Raw genomic sequence first — 16,468 nt, forward strand, 5'->3', positions numbered from 1 at the left:
CCCTCCTGATTTCCCAAAACAAGAGGTTTGGAACAGTCAGACATTCTAAGAGTTACTTTTTCAATAGTTTTCTGCTAATTATGCAGTTGTTTCCAGGAAAGCAGAGGGACAGTATAGCAACTCACTTTAAGTCTTGTCAGTACTGCTAGGATCTGTGTATTCATCCTAGAGATGAGAAATGTCTATTTACATTTTGCTGGATCAATGTGCCCCTAAGAGCTGACACGCCACTGTCATTGTAATCTGTCATCCCCATTATCTCTGGTGTTCTAGCTACCTATAAAAATGCAAGTATTAAGGGAAGGTTTCCAGTGCAGACAGGTGACAGCAAATCTAGTTTCATTAGTTATGTAATAAAAATCACAAAACTTGCTGTAACTGTCAGAAATATAGCACAAAAGTAATGGCTTAACTGATAAGAGTAATTTTTCATCTTGTCAGATGTTTCTTGTACCAGGTTTCAGCCTGACAAGGTTAAAAAAACACCTTTGAAAATCTGCAATAGTAATTAAAATGTCAAATGACCCTTAACACCAGCAGTTCCAGTGCACTCCACAGTAATTTGCTAAGCTACTTCTCTGAATCAAGACCCGTAGTGTTTTCTTTTTTGTTGGTGATTACATTTGGACGAGATTAATCGTGAAATGTGTGGATTTATGTTATTTGTAAAGATGGATTGGTGGGAAAGTTGTATGTGTTTATTCGAAATCCAGTGTTTTGGCAGAATGATCCCCTTGTCTTAGAATACAAAAATTCCATGGTATTGTAATTCAGACTTTGTTTTCTGATGGTTTCAGAGAGTTTATTTTCATTATGCTGTCTGCTTGGCCAGTGCTTTATACTCATGGTTTAGAGAAAGAGAGACAGAGGGAGAAGGTCTAATCCAATAGCAAATCATTGATCCTATTGACCCATTTCCTGTTTCAAGCTATTTATTAAGTAGGCTCCAACCCCTTGATTTTGATTATCAGGGGCTAAATACCCTCAAAGTGCACTTAGAGAAGATTACTTAATCAGCTCTGTTTGGTACCTTGGTCCAGTAGCTGTTTCAGTGCAGAACTTTTGGCATTTGCTGAGGACTTTTTTTTGCTCTTGGCTATTGATTTAGAACCCATTTTCTGAAAATGAGGAATTGCAGCAAAGATCTGTGAGAATTCTGGGAATCAACACATGGGATCTTGCCTTAGAATTAACGAACTTTGACTGGAGCCTCTTCAATGCAATTCATGAGGTAAGAAGCATTGTGTCCGTTTCCAGGTGTACCGCTGTCATGCGGCGTTATAACATCATGACGCGTTTTAAAGCATCAGTGTCCCTTGATGCTGAATCCATCGTCATATGACAGCATGATTTTTCAGCTCTCAGTAGTGCTTGCATAGGATCAGGTCTAAGAGGTCTTTTGCAATCCTTGACTGAAAAGATTTGTCAAAAAATGGTCCCTCTATATCTGGTGGATTTTACTAAGATTTGCCCTAAAAGAGTAGAAGAATACGACTATTCTCTAAAAACTGTCTGTGTAAATATGTTATATATTCAGATTGTCCTTTGCACTTTATAATGTTTTAGTAAATACAGGACTCCACAAATAGGTGTCCTTGATATCACTTTGATCATGGAAGAAATTATAATTTCAGCAATTTAGACGGTCACGTTACTGTTCTTCTTAGGCTTCAGTGAGATAAAAAATACCAAGCAGGCTTTATGACATAGGATAATGGCCCACTTCAGTGCCCATTGGGTTGTTTCAATGACTTCAATAGATTCCAGTGTAAACTGCTGAGTAAAATACAGTTAATAGCACAAAATGTCACTTGAAATAACATTCACTGAAAAGCACGTTGTCTTTCTGAAAAAAGTAAGTGGGAAATTCCTTTGCTTCTCATCAGATGCTTTCCTCGATCTCTCATTTTGAGTTCTTTTAATCAGTTATGTTTTTAATATAGAGCTGGTTAAGTTGAGGGTTTTGGGGTTTTTTACAGAAATCGAGTTCTCCATCTCTTACGATGAAAACTTGGCTATTTTTAGAAAGAATCTGCAAAATTTCCTTTAAGTGGCCTGATGGCGGCTTCCTCATACTGGAGCAGAAGTGATGAAATTCAGAAAGAGACAAATTGTTTAGGTCCTATATCTGGCTGTAGCCAGAGGAAATATCACAAGAAGAGCATGTCTCACAGGACTTCCAGTCCACCTGCTTACCATAATAAGCCTCTACTCTTTGCTAAACCAAACCTGGACCCCGAATCATTTGTGATTAGCACATGGATAATGAAAAGATTCAACATTTTAACCAGGTTTTGTTTCAAAAACATACTTCTACTTAATTTGCATTAAAATTGTTTTTATATCCCTAATAATGTTGTCAATGTTTTCCAGCAAGAGCTGATATACTTCACGTTCAGCAGACAAGGCAGTGCTGAAAACACTGAGAATCTTAGTCTTCTGCTTCAGAGATGCAATGAGGTCCAGCTTTGGGTTGCTACTGAGATACTGCTCTGCAGCCAGCTCTGCAAACGTGTACAGCTAGTCAAAAAGTTCATCAAGATTGCTGCTCAGTAAGTTACTAAAGTTGCAACAAAAGTGTTCGAATTCACATGCTTTATTTGACCAGAAGAAAAGTAGGTGCAAAAGCCAAGAAAGAAAACTAATTTGTCATGCTGTGTTTTAATAATGCAGTAAGCATACTTAGAACAGTCCATAATAATGACAACAAACACTGGTCAAAATCAGAGGTGGTGGAATATGTGCTGCTCAAATCTTCCCCAGCACCTTAGCTGTTGTATCCCTGATTGTGCAGAGATACCTCCTTTCTTAGCAGAGGTAACCTGAGGACTGTGTTACAGATATGAGCAGCAGCACACCTATTCACTAAAGAATACACAGAAACCTCTAGAGAGGAAAATAATTTCAGTAAAGTGTTGCCTCCTGTAGTCCTCTGAAATACTCTTGTATTTATTGGAGGCAAGGAGTCTTCCTTAATTAGATTTGATGATCTATTCTTGCACTATTACTAAGTAGTACTGACATTTATTCTGTACCTTGGAATAGAACACAAATATATACTGTCTATCAGGAGTTCTGTTCTCTGTAACCACTCGTATTTTAGTAACCAAGGAAATGGAGCAATTTAAATATGTGCAACCATTCTCCTCCCCTATCTCCACTTGTTGTTCTTCTGCAATATTTAAATATACATGTTCATGGAAAATCTATAATTTGTTCTCTTCATCAACTGAGTTGATTTAATTTATGAGGTACTTACATAGAAAGGGCTGTTCTCTGTTGAAGCAGTACCTCTGGTGAAATGAATTCTTCTAACTAATCTAGTGTAACTCATAAATGTGATTTGATTTAGTTGGCAAGTTATATAGTGTCCAGTAATACTTTCATTTTTGGCCACATCAGTGTCCAAGTTTGGTCCAATTATGTCAAAACCAGTTGATCTGTGTTGCTTTCTTGCACCATAGGAGCATTAATTTGCATTCCAGGAAAAGTTTCATCCCTGTTCTGCATGGATAGGGCTGTATTGTCACCAGACTAAAAAGTTACTCTGTTTGAATTAATTCCATCTCCTTTAAGTGAAAAGCCAAAGCTGTGGAGACTAAATACAGTTGTCAGTAAATGGTAGACAGGCTCTCCAGTGCACTGTGGAAGCAAACATCATCATAGCATGTAGATGATAAATAAATGAGTGTGTAGTTTGCTTGAGATCCCCTTTTTTAATCAGAAAAGCAGCTTTCTGAAAGCAGACGTATCACATCAGTTCTGGAGGGGTTGATGAAAGAGGTTGGAAGTTTGGTGTGCTAAGTGCAGGACTCTCATCATGAGGCAGAAGCCAAGCAGCCCTGGTGTTTTGTTTAAGACTTAAGACAGAGAGGTAGGGAACCTGTGAACAGCTGTGGCTGCTCCTTATTTTCTATTCCCAGATTTGGCCAGGAATCTGTTTCTTGACTTTCAGCTTGTAAGCAAAGTACCAAGGACTAAGATCTCCTTTTCAACATTGGTGTGCTTCAGTGAAGAAGATGGAAGGCCTTTATGCAATTTATGTGTTTCAATACACAAAAGAGAGACAGGGTTTTTGAAACACAGGTCCTTACACTTCTGTTGGTGAACTAGTCTAAAATAGAAAACAAGTGATTTGATAGGGAAAACAAATTAACATGTTTTAGAAAGAAACACGTTTAGGAATTACAGAAACAGATCAGCATAGGGTTAGAATAAATGGATTACAATTAGCAGCTTTCTTGTTTCCCAAGCAGTGGCCAGCTGTAGAAGATGCACTTTTTCTCTACAGTTCTTTGTGAGAAATGGGACCATCCAACAGACTGCTTATCCAGGCAGTGCTGGACATCTTTTGTGTTTTGGAATGATTACCTTTGGGAGCTGCCTGGTTTTAATGATAAAAAGAGCCTAAGCGACAAAGTTAGGATTAACTTCTAAGACAGCTGAAGTGAGAAATATATCACCTCAGGATAGTACACAGTGATGAGGGCAAGCTTTATAAAACTTGTCACAAGTGCTGGCAAGTTCCCAGGCTTAAGGCCTTGGCGTGTACTTTTCCCTGATGATAAATCCCAGTTAAGGCAATGGATTACTTCGTGCTTAAAATTGTTGTAAGAAAGGATTCTCACTCTCACACACACATGTACATGTATGTTTGTAATAGTCTTCAAGACTCTGCAAGAGAAAGGGATATCTTTTTGTTTGAAAAGGACTTGATAATTCAGGATTTCAAGTTTCCTAATGGACAAGAAATAAGCAAAGTCTGATCATATATAGTGAAATGTCAAATAATAGAGGTACCAAGTAAGTTCCTTAAGGACTCGTGTTGGAAGCAGTGCTAACTGTAACTAATTTATAGGGATATGTAAATTGAACATTAATCAGATTTTCAGACAATAAAAATGATGAGGGATTGCAAATGCATTGGAGGATTGGAAAAAAAAAGCATGATCTAAAGAGTCTAGTGGCATGTGCAAACAACAGTAGGATAAGATTTAATTTAGATAGATGTAAAGCAATTCAGCTAGGGAATGCTAATACTGAGCTGAAGAAATAAATGCATGACTGTAAAGAACAGTACCGTGACAGAGGTCCTTGGGTGATAATAGATGACAAATTAAAGGCAAGGACAAAGTGTGATGCTGTTCCAAATAAATAATCTGATATTTGTTTTATACTTGCATAGGAAAATGGTGTCAGAACTTAGAGACAAAGCAGTAATTAATGTTTCTCCTTCCCTCCCCACTATCTCACTACGTTTCCTTGGTAAGAAGGAAACACATGAGAGAAAAGTTAAAATAAATTACACAGAATTCAATGAAGGATGATAGCAATATGGGAAAGTAGATTGCAGGCCAAATAGAAATTGAAGCAACCCGATGATGTACAATTTACAGAAAAGATGAAAAAGGAGATGAAAATATTTATAATGCAACACAATAGAGGTCAACGAATTATTCTATATGCTAAAGGACAGCTGCGAGTGACTTGAACATTGAAGAGGGAAAATTACTTTTGACAGCAAAGGGGAAAAAAATAACCTGCCAACAACAGGGTTGATGAGACAGTGGAATGTTTACTAAAAAACTTCTTAAAGACCCCATCACCTAGACTGCAGGTGGTCATGAGAGGACATTTAATGAGTTCATTATGTGGAAGATGATTGTATGGTAGTGCTGAGACTTGAAATAGGACTCAGTAACCTAGGATACCTATGCATTCCATTTATCTCTGATTCTGAGTACAAAAAATCAGAATAAAAATCATATTTTTATTCCACAGCTGTAAAGCCCAAAGAAATCTCAATTCATTCTTTGCTATTGTTATGGGTCTCAACACTGCATCCGTCAGCCGGCTGTCTCAGACCTGGGAGGTAAGACACATCTTTATATCTTTTAGACACTGTCAAAACCAACTCTCGCCAAGATTGTATACTAGCAAATTATCTTTTCTTTCTAATTATTGTTTTTTCATACTGCAATCAATCATGGAATGAGTGTCAGTAGAGAAACTTCTGTATGACCTGAAAACTTAGATACACAGCTATTCAAATGAAACTAAATGTGTCCTTCCAGAGCTTTTAAATAAAACAAAGCAAAGAGATCTTATCCTCCTAATTAAAAATAATAAAAAGTCAAGTAAATTATGGTAGCATTTTTAAGTAGAAGTCAGAACAGAAAGTCTTGTAAAGGTGGCTCCAAGCAATATGTTACTATGAAATAATTTGTTTAAAAAAAATAAGCACACCAGACTAGAAGTAACCCTCTTTAAATCTCCTTTATCAGCTCTTTTACAGCTGTTCATCTCGAACAACAAAGTTAAGAAATGGACCATGAACAAGTAGCATACTGGAGAGCCCAGATTATCTAATAGAGAAGGTACCAGTTGCTAGACAGAACGTGGTCCCACTGGGATCTGCATTGGTACTGTGGATTCTTTTTTCCATCCAAGGAAATTATTGTATGATAATATCTGCAAGCTTACTATATCTGCTGACCAACCAGAAATTGGGGAAGGAGTAATTTAATGTGATGGGGTGAAGCCTTATCACTTCCCCATGTTCCCAGCACCACAAGCTAGCAGTATTTAAAAATTATCAATCTATAATATGAAGTGGCACTGGGGTTTCCTGCCTTGGAGATACTTTTGAGCACTAACAGCTGAAACCAAATGGCCATCGGAGACTTGCAAACCTATCTGATGCTGTGCAGAGCAGTCTTCCTCTTTATCTGAAATGATGCATCTAGAAACATCGCTGTATGTGTCAGTGGCTCTCACAGGCAGAGAAACAAGGGCAGTGACTGCTTCTGCACTGAGGAGTTTACAGGGCCTCAGACGGTCAAGGAGGAGCCGATTTTATATCACAGGTAGAACAAAAATTTTAGAGAAAAATACATACCTGAGGACAATGATAACAGGAACCTCTTTTTTATCCTGTTTCTAAAACATTCCTGTAGCAAACATTTGCCCTTGCCTGCTCTTAGAGGTTGCCTTCATCCCATTTCTTTGGGCTTTGGTAGGAGAGCGGATGGGATTAAGTACTGTATAAAAGGCATCTGGTGGCAAGGTATAAATCTCTTTGAACAAAACCATGCAGAACTCTGCTGTATGGTCAGACCTTTGGAAGTCATGTGCTGCTCATGGACCTCTCTCAGGAAGAGCAGAATATATTGCTTGTTGGAACAAGGAGTGCATCTGCATATGTATCACTGTAAATGTGTCACGTTTCTGTGTGCAAAATATTTATGAAGTCATGTGCATATTTTTTTTACTTGTAAAACTTTACTGCACTGGAAATTTCAAAAGCAGAAGGTTATTTGCATTAGTAATGTGACTTCTAGAAAGTGGAGCGATGCTTGTAAATGAATTATAATTACTTATACATGTAAATGAAACTACCTAAATTTAAGCAACCATTTAGATACTAAATTATATTGGCTCTGCACTTGAATTCTTAAACAAGTAGTATTTTTCACTTTTTTTTTCAACAGTGTTTTAATGAGCTTAAATTTGTCCGATTGAAGATATTAAAAATTGCAATTCCACGTTCAGTTAATTTAGCATTTTAATCCTACAGTACTTCCGCTTAATCTTGATTGTTCTAAATCTCGTTTCTCTTGGTAGTGTCACTGTGGCTGTCAGGGTCCAAGGACAAGGACATGACAGGATTTGTACTAAGAGGGGATATCTAACTAGTATATTGGGAAAAAATAGTCAGGCTTTAAGGTCCACACACCATTCTTCAAGTCTGAAATACCAGCAGCAAAATTCAAACTGTAGAATGATTGTTTTGAGTATGATGAGGTGAATCCGTTTAAGTGTCTTAGAGATAAAGGAAGTGGATGGTTCTAGTGAAACAGAGTGACTTGGCATGTGGGGCAAGAAGGTAGTTTGTGCTTGGGCTCCCCTGGAAGATGCGTTGTGGATTAGGATGAGATGCCAGAGTTGGAATAATTGGTTTTTTGAGGAAAGAGTTATTTTTCTGTTGCCAGCACGTGGCAGTAGTAACACTGGTCAGCATCCGGGGCAGCGTGTCAAGCAGCACCGACGCGGTGCCTGTTAATTTCTAGAACTCAGAGAGTTTTGAACACAGTATCTTAATTCTCAGCCTGTTACAGGTATTAAGATAACTGCAGCAGACATAGAAACTAGGGAAGAAAATTAAAGCAACTGCTAACAAGCAGTTTCCATACAAGAAGGATACAGGTCCCTGAGGTGAGAATGCAGGGTCTGGGACCTCTCTTGCATCGTACCGAACGTGGCCTGTATTTAGGACTCTTGGAGCTGAGGAGCAGAGCTTAGCTGCCTCTTGGTAGTTTCAAGAGGTGCTTCGTTCATGGCAGTCTCATGTGTTGGCATTTTTCTGTCTAAATCAGCTTTTTTTTCCTGCTTTCTCTGTTTCAGAAAATTCCTGGGAAGTTCAAGAAACTTTTCACTGAACTTGAAAGTTTGACGGTAAGTACCATGTTGACAGCAGAACAGCACTGCTTGTCTTTACCTGCCTTCCTTCATCCCAGTTTATTTGAAAGCTATCTGGTATTGTCTGGAGCTGGAACTTCTCATGTCAGATCTGTGATTTTCTGAAGGCCTTACACCTCTCCAGAGCCTAGAGGTAGTCTCCAAACATGATAAAGAAAAAGACTGTATTTCTGACAGCTGGAGAAAGGGCAGACAATTGCAAATGTAGTGTCAGTTCCCCTCACTTTGGAAGCTGTTCTTGTTCTGGTGGTTAATCAGCCTTTATCTTAAGCTACCTGCTGAGCAGGAGAAAAGCAAGACAACTGAAGTGTTTAAAAACCAAAACATTGAAATTAGAATTTTGAGGCTAAGGGTCTTTGTCAGCATTATCAAAGCTGAATAAACAAATGTTCCCTGTGGTGCTTGAGGAATGGGTGTGTGGTGAGATCACTGCCTGGTGCAGGAAACATGAGATCCAGCCTTTGACAGCTGACACTCTTCTGTTCTTAGAGTCCTTTATAAATGAAAGTGTTTTCAAGATTGTGTATGAGGTGATGTACAAAAACATTTATTTACGTAGAATTGACATGACTTTTTGAATTACTTATACACTGCTACTGAAACATGCTCTCATATTTTCTTTAAAAATCTCCAATATGCTCCATTGATCCGAGAGCAGGTTTTGTTGCAATTTTTGTTGCTGTTTGATGTGGTGGGTTTGGGTTCTTTTAAAAAATTAATCACAATATGTTCTGGGATACATTTTGTGCTAGATAGCTGAAGAGATTTTGCAAATACAGATTTGTGGGGAAATTACAAAACAGTCTAAGTGAATCTGTTCTGCAGCTTACTCTGCTTTTAGCTGTGCTTCATCTAAAGGAACATAATTGCTTTTGTTCCTTTCCCTGTTTACGTTTCCCTTTCAGTTTAGTAAGTCACTTAGCTCAGAAAACCTTTATCTACCTTGTTTCCCGAAGAAACCTTTTATATCTAAATCATGTTCAGATCATAAACCTGTAATGGATTTAGAATTGCTCTTTTTATAGCCTATTGATTTTTCTCTCTATTACCCAAATGGTTTCTTAGGACCCTTCTCTGAATCACAAAGCTTACAGAGATGCATTCAAGAAAATGAAATCGCCGAAAATCCCCTTCATGCCCTTACTTCTGAAAGGTAATGTTACAGCTTGACTGCTGTCTTTGTGGTGGTTAATTAAAATAAGTGTAAGGTGATTTTTTTCCTTCAGGCAGCCTTATGATAAGTATGTGGCAGATGTAGTGGTGTCTACAAGATAGCACTTGGTCTGGATAGTGAACAACTGCCTTTTAAGACAGGGGGAAGATGGCAGTTTTCACACAAGTTTTCAGATTTCAGTACCTTCCCATCAGATGTGGATAGATCACTGTGCCACTGATTTGGCCACATTCTTTTCAGTGGAGAAGAAAGACCTTGCCAGCCTCTGAACAGGGCTGCTTTGCAGTGCCCAAACAAGAGGCCTCAGTCGTACTCCTGTTCCAAGGTGCCTGTTCTGAGCTGTGGGTGCTACTTCACCAGGATGAGCCTACCTCGTGTCACCCTGAAGGCAGAAACTTCCTTGTCTGTCTGTCCTGAGAGGAGAGAATTTTCAAGTCTTTTAGAAGTCTGAAAGAGATAAATTCACATCTTACTATTAAAAATTTTATAATTAAATTACAACTACTTGCTCAACACAGTGCACTGGGCAGTGCACTAGTGAAGTGGCAGGTACTTCAAATATTCCATTGTCTTAGACTCATTAGTTGTTAATTGCCTTGTCTTTGAACATGGCAAATTCATTTGCTTATCTCTGTATTCTGAAAGTGTTCTCCTTAGGCTGTTTGTCAACCTACTGCTGCTGCTGCTGAGTTTAAAATGTTTGAAGATGGTTCTCCAGAGCAGTTGGTGACAGTTTGGGAGTCATTAGGCACTTGCCTTTTTTTCACTCATCAAAGGAGTTTACATTAAGTCAGATGAATACTATTATTAAGGCTTCAAAATCACATTTTTTAAAGCATTTTTTATTATTTTGTCTGCAAACAAAGAGGTTGCAAATGTAAACAGGTAACTTGTAGGAATGATGTTTATGCAGCACAATAACATAGTGTGTAAGAACATGCATGTAAGCAGCATTCCTGTCTCTACAATGTATGGAGACAGCAAGGAGACTTTGCAGATTAGTGCAGTGATCTGTATGGAGATGTTGCTGAGGTTAGTAATTCCTAAAGAACTGCACAGTGTGTAGAACTTTATTCCATGTTGAGCATGTTTGTATTATTTCCAAGTCCAGTAAAATAAGCACGGAGAGCATAGAAATCATTAGTAACTCAACAAATTACTGTATTTCAGCACTGGAGGAACAAAAGTACTTTCAAGAAAGAACTGAAAATTATTAATAACCTTTCTTTAATTATGAAAAATAACTTTAGAGTGTCCTTTTAGAGTTAATTAAATTTAAATGGGAGGCTCTTTTACAGCACACACACAGCTTTTTAAAATAAGGCATGTTTTTAAAATGTGTAATAGAATACTGTGCTGTACCCTTACAGCCTAGCTCAGATGCAATTTTCTGCTCCGCTGAATTTATCTAGACTCTTAGTTGTTGGCCACAAAGCAAATTTCTGTTCCTTCCACCCTCAGAGATACACACATTGCTGTCATTGACTTAAAAAGCTGTGTGGGGATTTCTGCTTCTAGTAGAAGTTCTTTATTAAACATGACCGATAGTTTTTAACTGCATTGATACAGAGACAAATAATGCCTGTCTGCTGAAGCTGTGTCCTTTCCCTGTCCCTTTCTCTGAGTGCCCAAAGCAGTCCAGCAGAGGAGATGTAGAGGGGCCTCCTTCTTCCTTTAGCCCTGACCTTTTCAGAATGCTATCCAGAGGCAGAGAGTTGCTGGAGGCGTTCCCGGTGTGTACTGTGCTTGTCCCCACCCTAGTAGTCAGAAGTCCTAGCTGGACTCTGTCTGCCCAGGCTGGCATCCTGCCTGCCCAAAAGCAGACCCCAGCCCAGCAATCCAGGGGCACTGGAACTCTTGACTCACCATCGACCCTCCTGCAGAGCTCTGCCAGTGGGTCCCACTCCCAAGTCTCCACCAGCACAGGAAGCTGTTAGCATTTCCACTCTAAGCAGTTAAAAAATGCACCTCAGGCACAAAATGAGTCTTTGGAACAAAAGGAAATAAATCAGCTTGGTTGTTTTGGGGGAGGATGAAGGTGAGTGGGGGCAGGGTGACAGCATCAGCTGCAGGTTTCCAGTGCTAAAGTTCTCCTGAAACTAGGGGGACTGAGTGAGCATCAGAAGGGATTCCTAGAGATAGATGAGCACAGGAGAAATGCAGAAATGCATGGTGACACTGGTGGGTTGGCAGTTGCACCTCTGCTGGGAGGGAGACATGTCCTTTTTTCTGTGCATCATTTGCCTGCTGACAGACATGACTGAAGAAATAATGGTATTGGAGTGCCATCTCATTACGGTGGTGCCATCTTCTCCTGGTACTCCTGGGTACCTGAACATACAGGAGAGGGCTTAAAGGGGGGCTGGTGCTCCTGCTTCTATACAGAAGAGAGTTTATAGGTGACATGGTGCTCCTGCTCATACTTTTAGTAACCTGGATGGTGCACTTTTAGAGCTTCAGCCCCTATGGGTAATCTAACCATGTCCTTGATACCTCATGTCCGAGATAGGTCTCACTTTCTATCCTAATGTGCATTAGAAAAATGGAGAAAATGACCTCAAGCTACTGTTTTAGTTGTAACCTTAATATAGCAACATTTGTTTCGCCTGATAGTCCCCCTGCTCCAGTTCATTACACTGTGTTCAGGTCCTTTCCTGGAGCCAAATATAGACCTTTTCCTCTCATTGACCTTTTTGTTGCCTTCGCAGATTCTGTCCAACAGTGCTGCATAGAGGTTTTTGTGTAGTCATAATACTTATTTCAAGGCTGTGAACTTCAGTTGGGTGGCTTGCATTTAACCTCCCTGACTGGCCACTCCCCAGAGACTGTAGCCCATATCTCTGGGGAGCACTTCAGAATTATCTTGTCCCACAGAGAGAGATGAAGAGCTTTCTGAGCTGACTCTAGCATCTGGAGGCTCTGGGCTTAGGGACCATTCAGCCCCAGCCATGTGCAGCATGGCTTAATTGGTGTTGCAGGATGGGGAGAGCAGACATACCATGCAGGGACAGCCCTTTGGGTGCCCCTGCCTGCTCCCAGACATCCTCTCACTGACTGCACCCCAGAAGTAAAACAGACTGTGTGTAATATGAAGTCGGTACCCCCACTCGAAAATCCTCCTGTTAGGATGTGTACTTAGTGTTGTTATCTAGTTATCTCTGCATGTCATCATTATACCAGGCTTGTGTTTCACTGATAGAAGGTATTCTGTCAGTCCTTAATGACATACTTTCCTCTGTCATTATCTTCTTGTTGCTGCTTAATCATTTAATTTCTTTGTATTAAAGAACAAAGCCGTGAAAAATAATGGTTTTCCTTTTTTTTTTTCCTCCCCAGATGTAACATTCATTCATGAAGGAAATAAAACTTTTCTGGATAACCTTGTTAATTTTGAAAAGCTGGTAAGCTAATTTCGTCCTTCCTCTTTCATAAAGAGAGGTTTTTCTTCTATTTTCTTCAGAATCGGAAAGAAATAAACAGGGGTAAAAAAAGAGCAAGCAAGATAAAACAGCAAACAATATCTCCCTTTCACCTTTCCTCTGCTTCTGTCTCTTCTCACTCCTTCCTCCCCGACTTCTGTGTAAAATGGCTAAGCCAGCAATGGCCAGCATCACTGCTACATAGGCCCCTTGTTTTTTTCCAAGTGAGATCTGTTCCCTTGCAGCACCTCATGGATTATTTTTCCTTAGTGAAGTTTTCCTGCTTGATCTTTCTCTGAATTATGTTTCCTTTTTTTCCTCAAGACACAAAAGTTTAAAAACAGTGTCTCCAGTTTATCACTTGCCACCGGTAGGCTAATTCTAGGCATCTTAAAAGAAATTTTTTTTAACTAGGTTAGGTGATGAAGAAAAGAATGCCTGAAATATGAATGAAACTGACTGTAAATACCACAATACTAACTTTTGTGTGGAAGTGCTTTTACTGACATTTGATCTTTGGCCACATCTACTCTAGATATCATATGATGTCTACTCTGGCATGGTATTACTGATAGAGGTTTGATTTATCTAATTGGTGTATTTCATTTATTGGTTCATAACGATTTTGTAGCAGTGGAGCCACAGTTTATATATCTGAACAGTGATGGAGTGGAGAAACTTTGATTTTGTTAATGTTGCTCTGCAGTGTTTCATCAAGAAACCAAAATGTACTTCCCAGTTGCTCTTAGATGTACCATGGGACTGTTAGTTCATATGTCTGTACCTGGAGGATTGTGCCAAATTATTTTCTCACGTCTTTACACTTGTTTTGGCATGAACGTGTAACTGTGGAGTTGTTGGTGAACCAGATGCTGAACTTATTTTCACATCCCAACACAGTGTACACATTATCTTTCAACATACAAGCAGATATAGGCTTTGATTTTTGAACCTGAGTTCCTCGTTTTCTATTTGATTTCTCTGCCTTTTCTTATTGCAGAGTTTACAAGAACACCAATTTGCATTTAATGAAAGGTTTTTGTGTCCCAAGTCCATTAACTGTTTGACCTTTAGGTGTTAGCATAAAACTCATTAGCATGTTCTTCTTCATTGCCTCTTGGAAGTACATCCAATTAACATGTAAATTACACTAGGCCTTGATGCACAATTATTGTTACTAAAATCCCCCCACAGGCCCACATATTTATTTAGTGAATGTGTAGGATCTGATTCGTGTTTGAGTCTTAGTCAGACTTTATTAGTTTGTTTGTTTGTTGATCAATGATGTATATGTTTAATGTATGCTTTGCTTGCTGGGTAAGATTTCCTATCCCTTCTGTCACTATTCTGTCTCCAGAGGCAGTGGAAGCTTTGCTAATTGACTTAAGGGAGTCAGGATTTCACCTTTTCCTTGCAAATGGATAATGGGCATTTAAAATGGCAGGGCAGGAGAGTCTGAGGTGGTGGTGGAGTGAGGGTTGTTCACACTGACACTTCCTCCAATTATTAGTCACATCATGCCCTCAGGAACAGGAACTGTCTGATGGAACCCTGTGTACATATGAATGCAGGCAACAGTGCAAGCTTAGGAAGTGGGGGCTTAGGAGAGATTTAAATATGAGTGTGGTCAAAATCCAGGCAGTACAAGTATTCCATTGATTCATTTCAATGATAACATATTTAGTCCATGAGCATGAACTTACTAACAAGATGCATCACATATATATCAGTTCATGTTTCTTTTCTCATTATAAGGGCTTTGCCCCATGGAAGAAGGTCCTTGGTGTTCTATACCGTGCTGAGCACTTCATGACCTCTACTGAGAAAAATTAGGATTGACATTAACTCCTGCTTGGTTTCTACTCGAGCCACTGAACCTCACCTGCAGATTTGCTGTTGCAGAAAAAAATTATTCTACCGTAGCTGATTACTGCTTTGGGGAAGGAACTTATTGTCATAAATGCATGGAAAATCTTATGAATTTCAAAGCAAAAATGGTTTTTCACACCTGAGTTTGGATCGGTATTTTGAAATATTTCATTTCAGCATTAAACATCATAAATGAAGGATGACTTGTCAGTCTGAACCGTTGTTTTTCCCAACTATATGAGTTGGTTTAATAAAAGATATTCTCCCTCCCTGCAATCACTGCTTCTTAGAGCATCATGGCTTCAACAATCCTACCATGACTGAACTTGATTTGACATGACATGATTGCAGTGAAGACAAAGCTGATTCGAAATATAAGGAAGGGAATTTGCAAAGAGAAGAAAATGAAATGATCTTTTGTCTCAGGAACATCCCCCGGTTTTAGCAAAAGTTGAAAGAGTTGCAGTGGTTTATTTAACTCTAGGTTGGGTGAGCTCTAGTTTAGCATAGTGAAGGAATAAATGAAAATATGGTTTTATAATGTTGCATCTCAAAGTATTTCCATGATATTTACAGAGCTGCTTCACTGAAATGTGGTTTCTTCAGGATTTTTTTTTCTCCAGTCAGCCATCACTCATGTTTTAGCAATGGCATATCTTTAGCCACACTCCAGCAAACTCTTAATCTAGGTCAATTGCCATTACTGTTTTATACAGCACCTTCTTACTTAGTGCCTTCAGTTCTAAGGACTGTGCACATGCAGCTGAAGGTTTTTAACCCTCACCCCCCAAATATCTGTGCAGCTCTTGGTGGAGCCTGAGGTTTTGAAATCCTCAGGTAAAGGAGTGCTAATAATCCTAGGTAACTGGTAAGCTGAAAGGCCACAAGAAATGTGTGTTACCACACTAATGGTATGCAAGCACCTGTTAAAACAGCTAGGAAGTAGCATTTGCCTTGTAGATGATTTGGCTGATTTTTTTTTTTTATATTACAATTGGAGAGAGAGTTGAAAACTGACAGAGAAATGCCTTACCAAGCTACAAAAGCTGGGAGTTTTGCGATTCTGCTTTAAGAGAGCATTACACAAAGAAGTTCTTTTTGAGCATCACTTTCAGAAGCCAGTTTTGGGATGGACCTCCACACTGACTGACTGTGAAGGAGACACAGCAAAGAATGACAGTGTGTCATAGTGGTGATACCAGATTTCAGCGATTCCACATTTGTAGGCCCCTCTTCAGATTCCTGAGAGTTTTACCCTCCTCATGTATAGACCCTAAATCCCTATCCTCATTTACTATTTCAAACAAGCACGAGTTGGGGTTTGAGGTGACTGATGAAAGATGAGAGAATTGGAAGCCAAGCGTTAAAACCATTTAGAAGTGCCAGTGCTGCTTCTCTGTTGTGCAGACACTGTGAGTAGGAGACCTTTGAAATCAGCCTGAGAGGCAGCTAAGGGAGGGAGCCTTAGGACAGAAGACAGTCACGTTTTGGCTGTAAATTGTGGGACTGAGCAGACAAACAACTCCAA

General features: G+C 39.3%; 1 protein-coding gene across 5 annotated transcripts in view; it reads left to right on the forward strand.

Annotated features, from left to right (window-relative positions):
* The window catches only part of RAPGEF5 (Rap guanine nucleotide exchange factor 5), a 166,001-nt gene that overhangs the window by 141,070 nt on the left and 8,463 nt on the right, over positions 1-16,468 (forward strand). For all 5 annotated transcript variants that reach the window (XM_061997261.1, XM_061997258.1, XM_061997259.1 and 2 more), the window contains 6 exons: positions 1,109-1,231; positions 2,374-2,552; positions 5,782-5,872; positions 8,404-8,454; positions 9,544-9,631; positions 12,989-13,053. In XM_061997261.1, coding sequence (XP_061853245.1) covers positions 1,109-1,231; positions 2,374-2,552; positions 5,782-5,872; positions 8,404-8,454; positions 9,544-9,631; positions 12,989-13,053 — 597 coding nt within the window. The remainder of the gene's footprint in view (positions 1-1,108; positions 1,232-2,373; positions 2,553-5,781; positions 5,873-8,403; positions 8,455-9,543; positions 9,632-12,988; positions 13,054-16,468) is intronic.

The sequence above is a fragment of the Colius striatus genome, chromosome 5 (assembly GCF_028858725.1).
Source record: "Colius striatus isolate bColStr4 chromosome 5, bColStr4.1.hap1, whole genome shotgun sequence".
Lineage (NCBI taxonomy): Eukaryota > Metazoa > Chordata > Aves > Coliiformes > Coliidae > Colius > Colius striatus.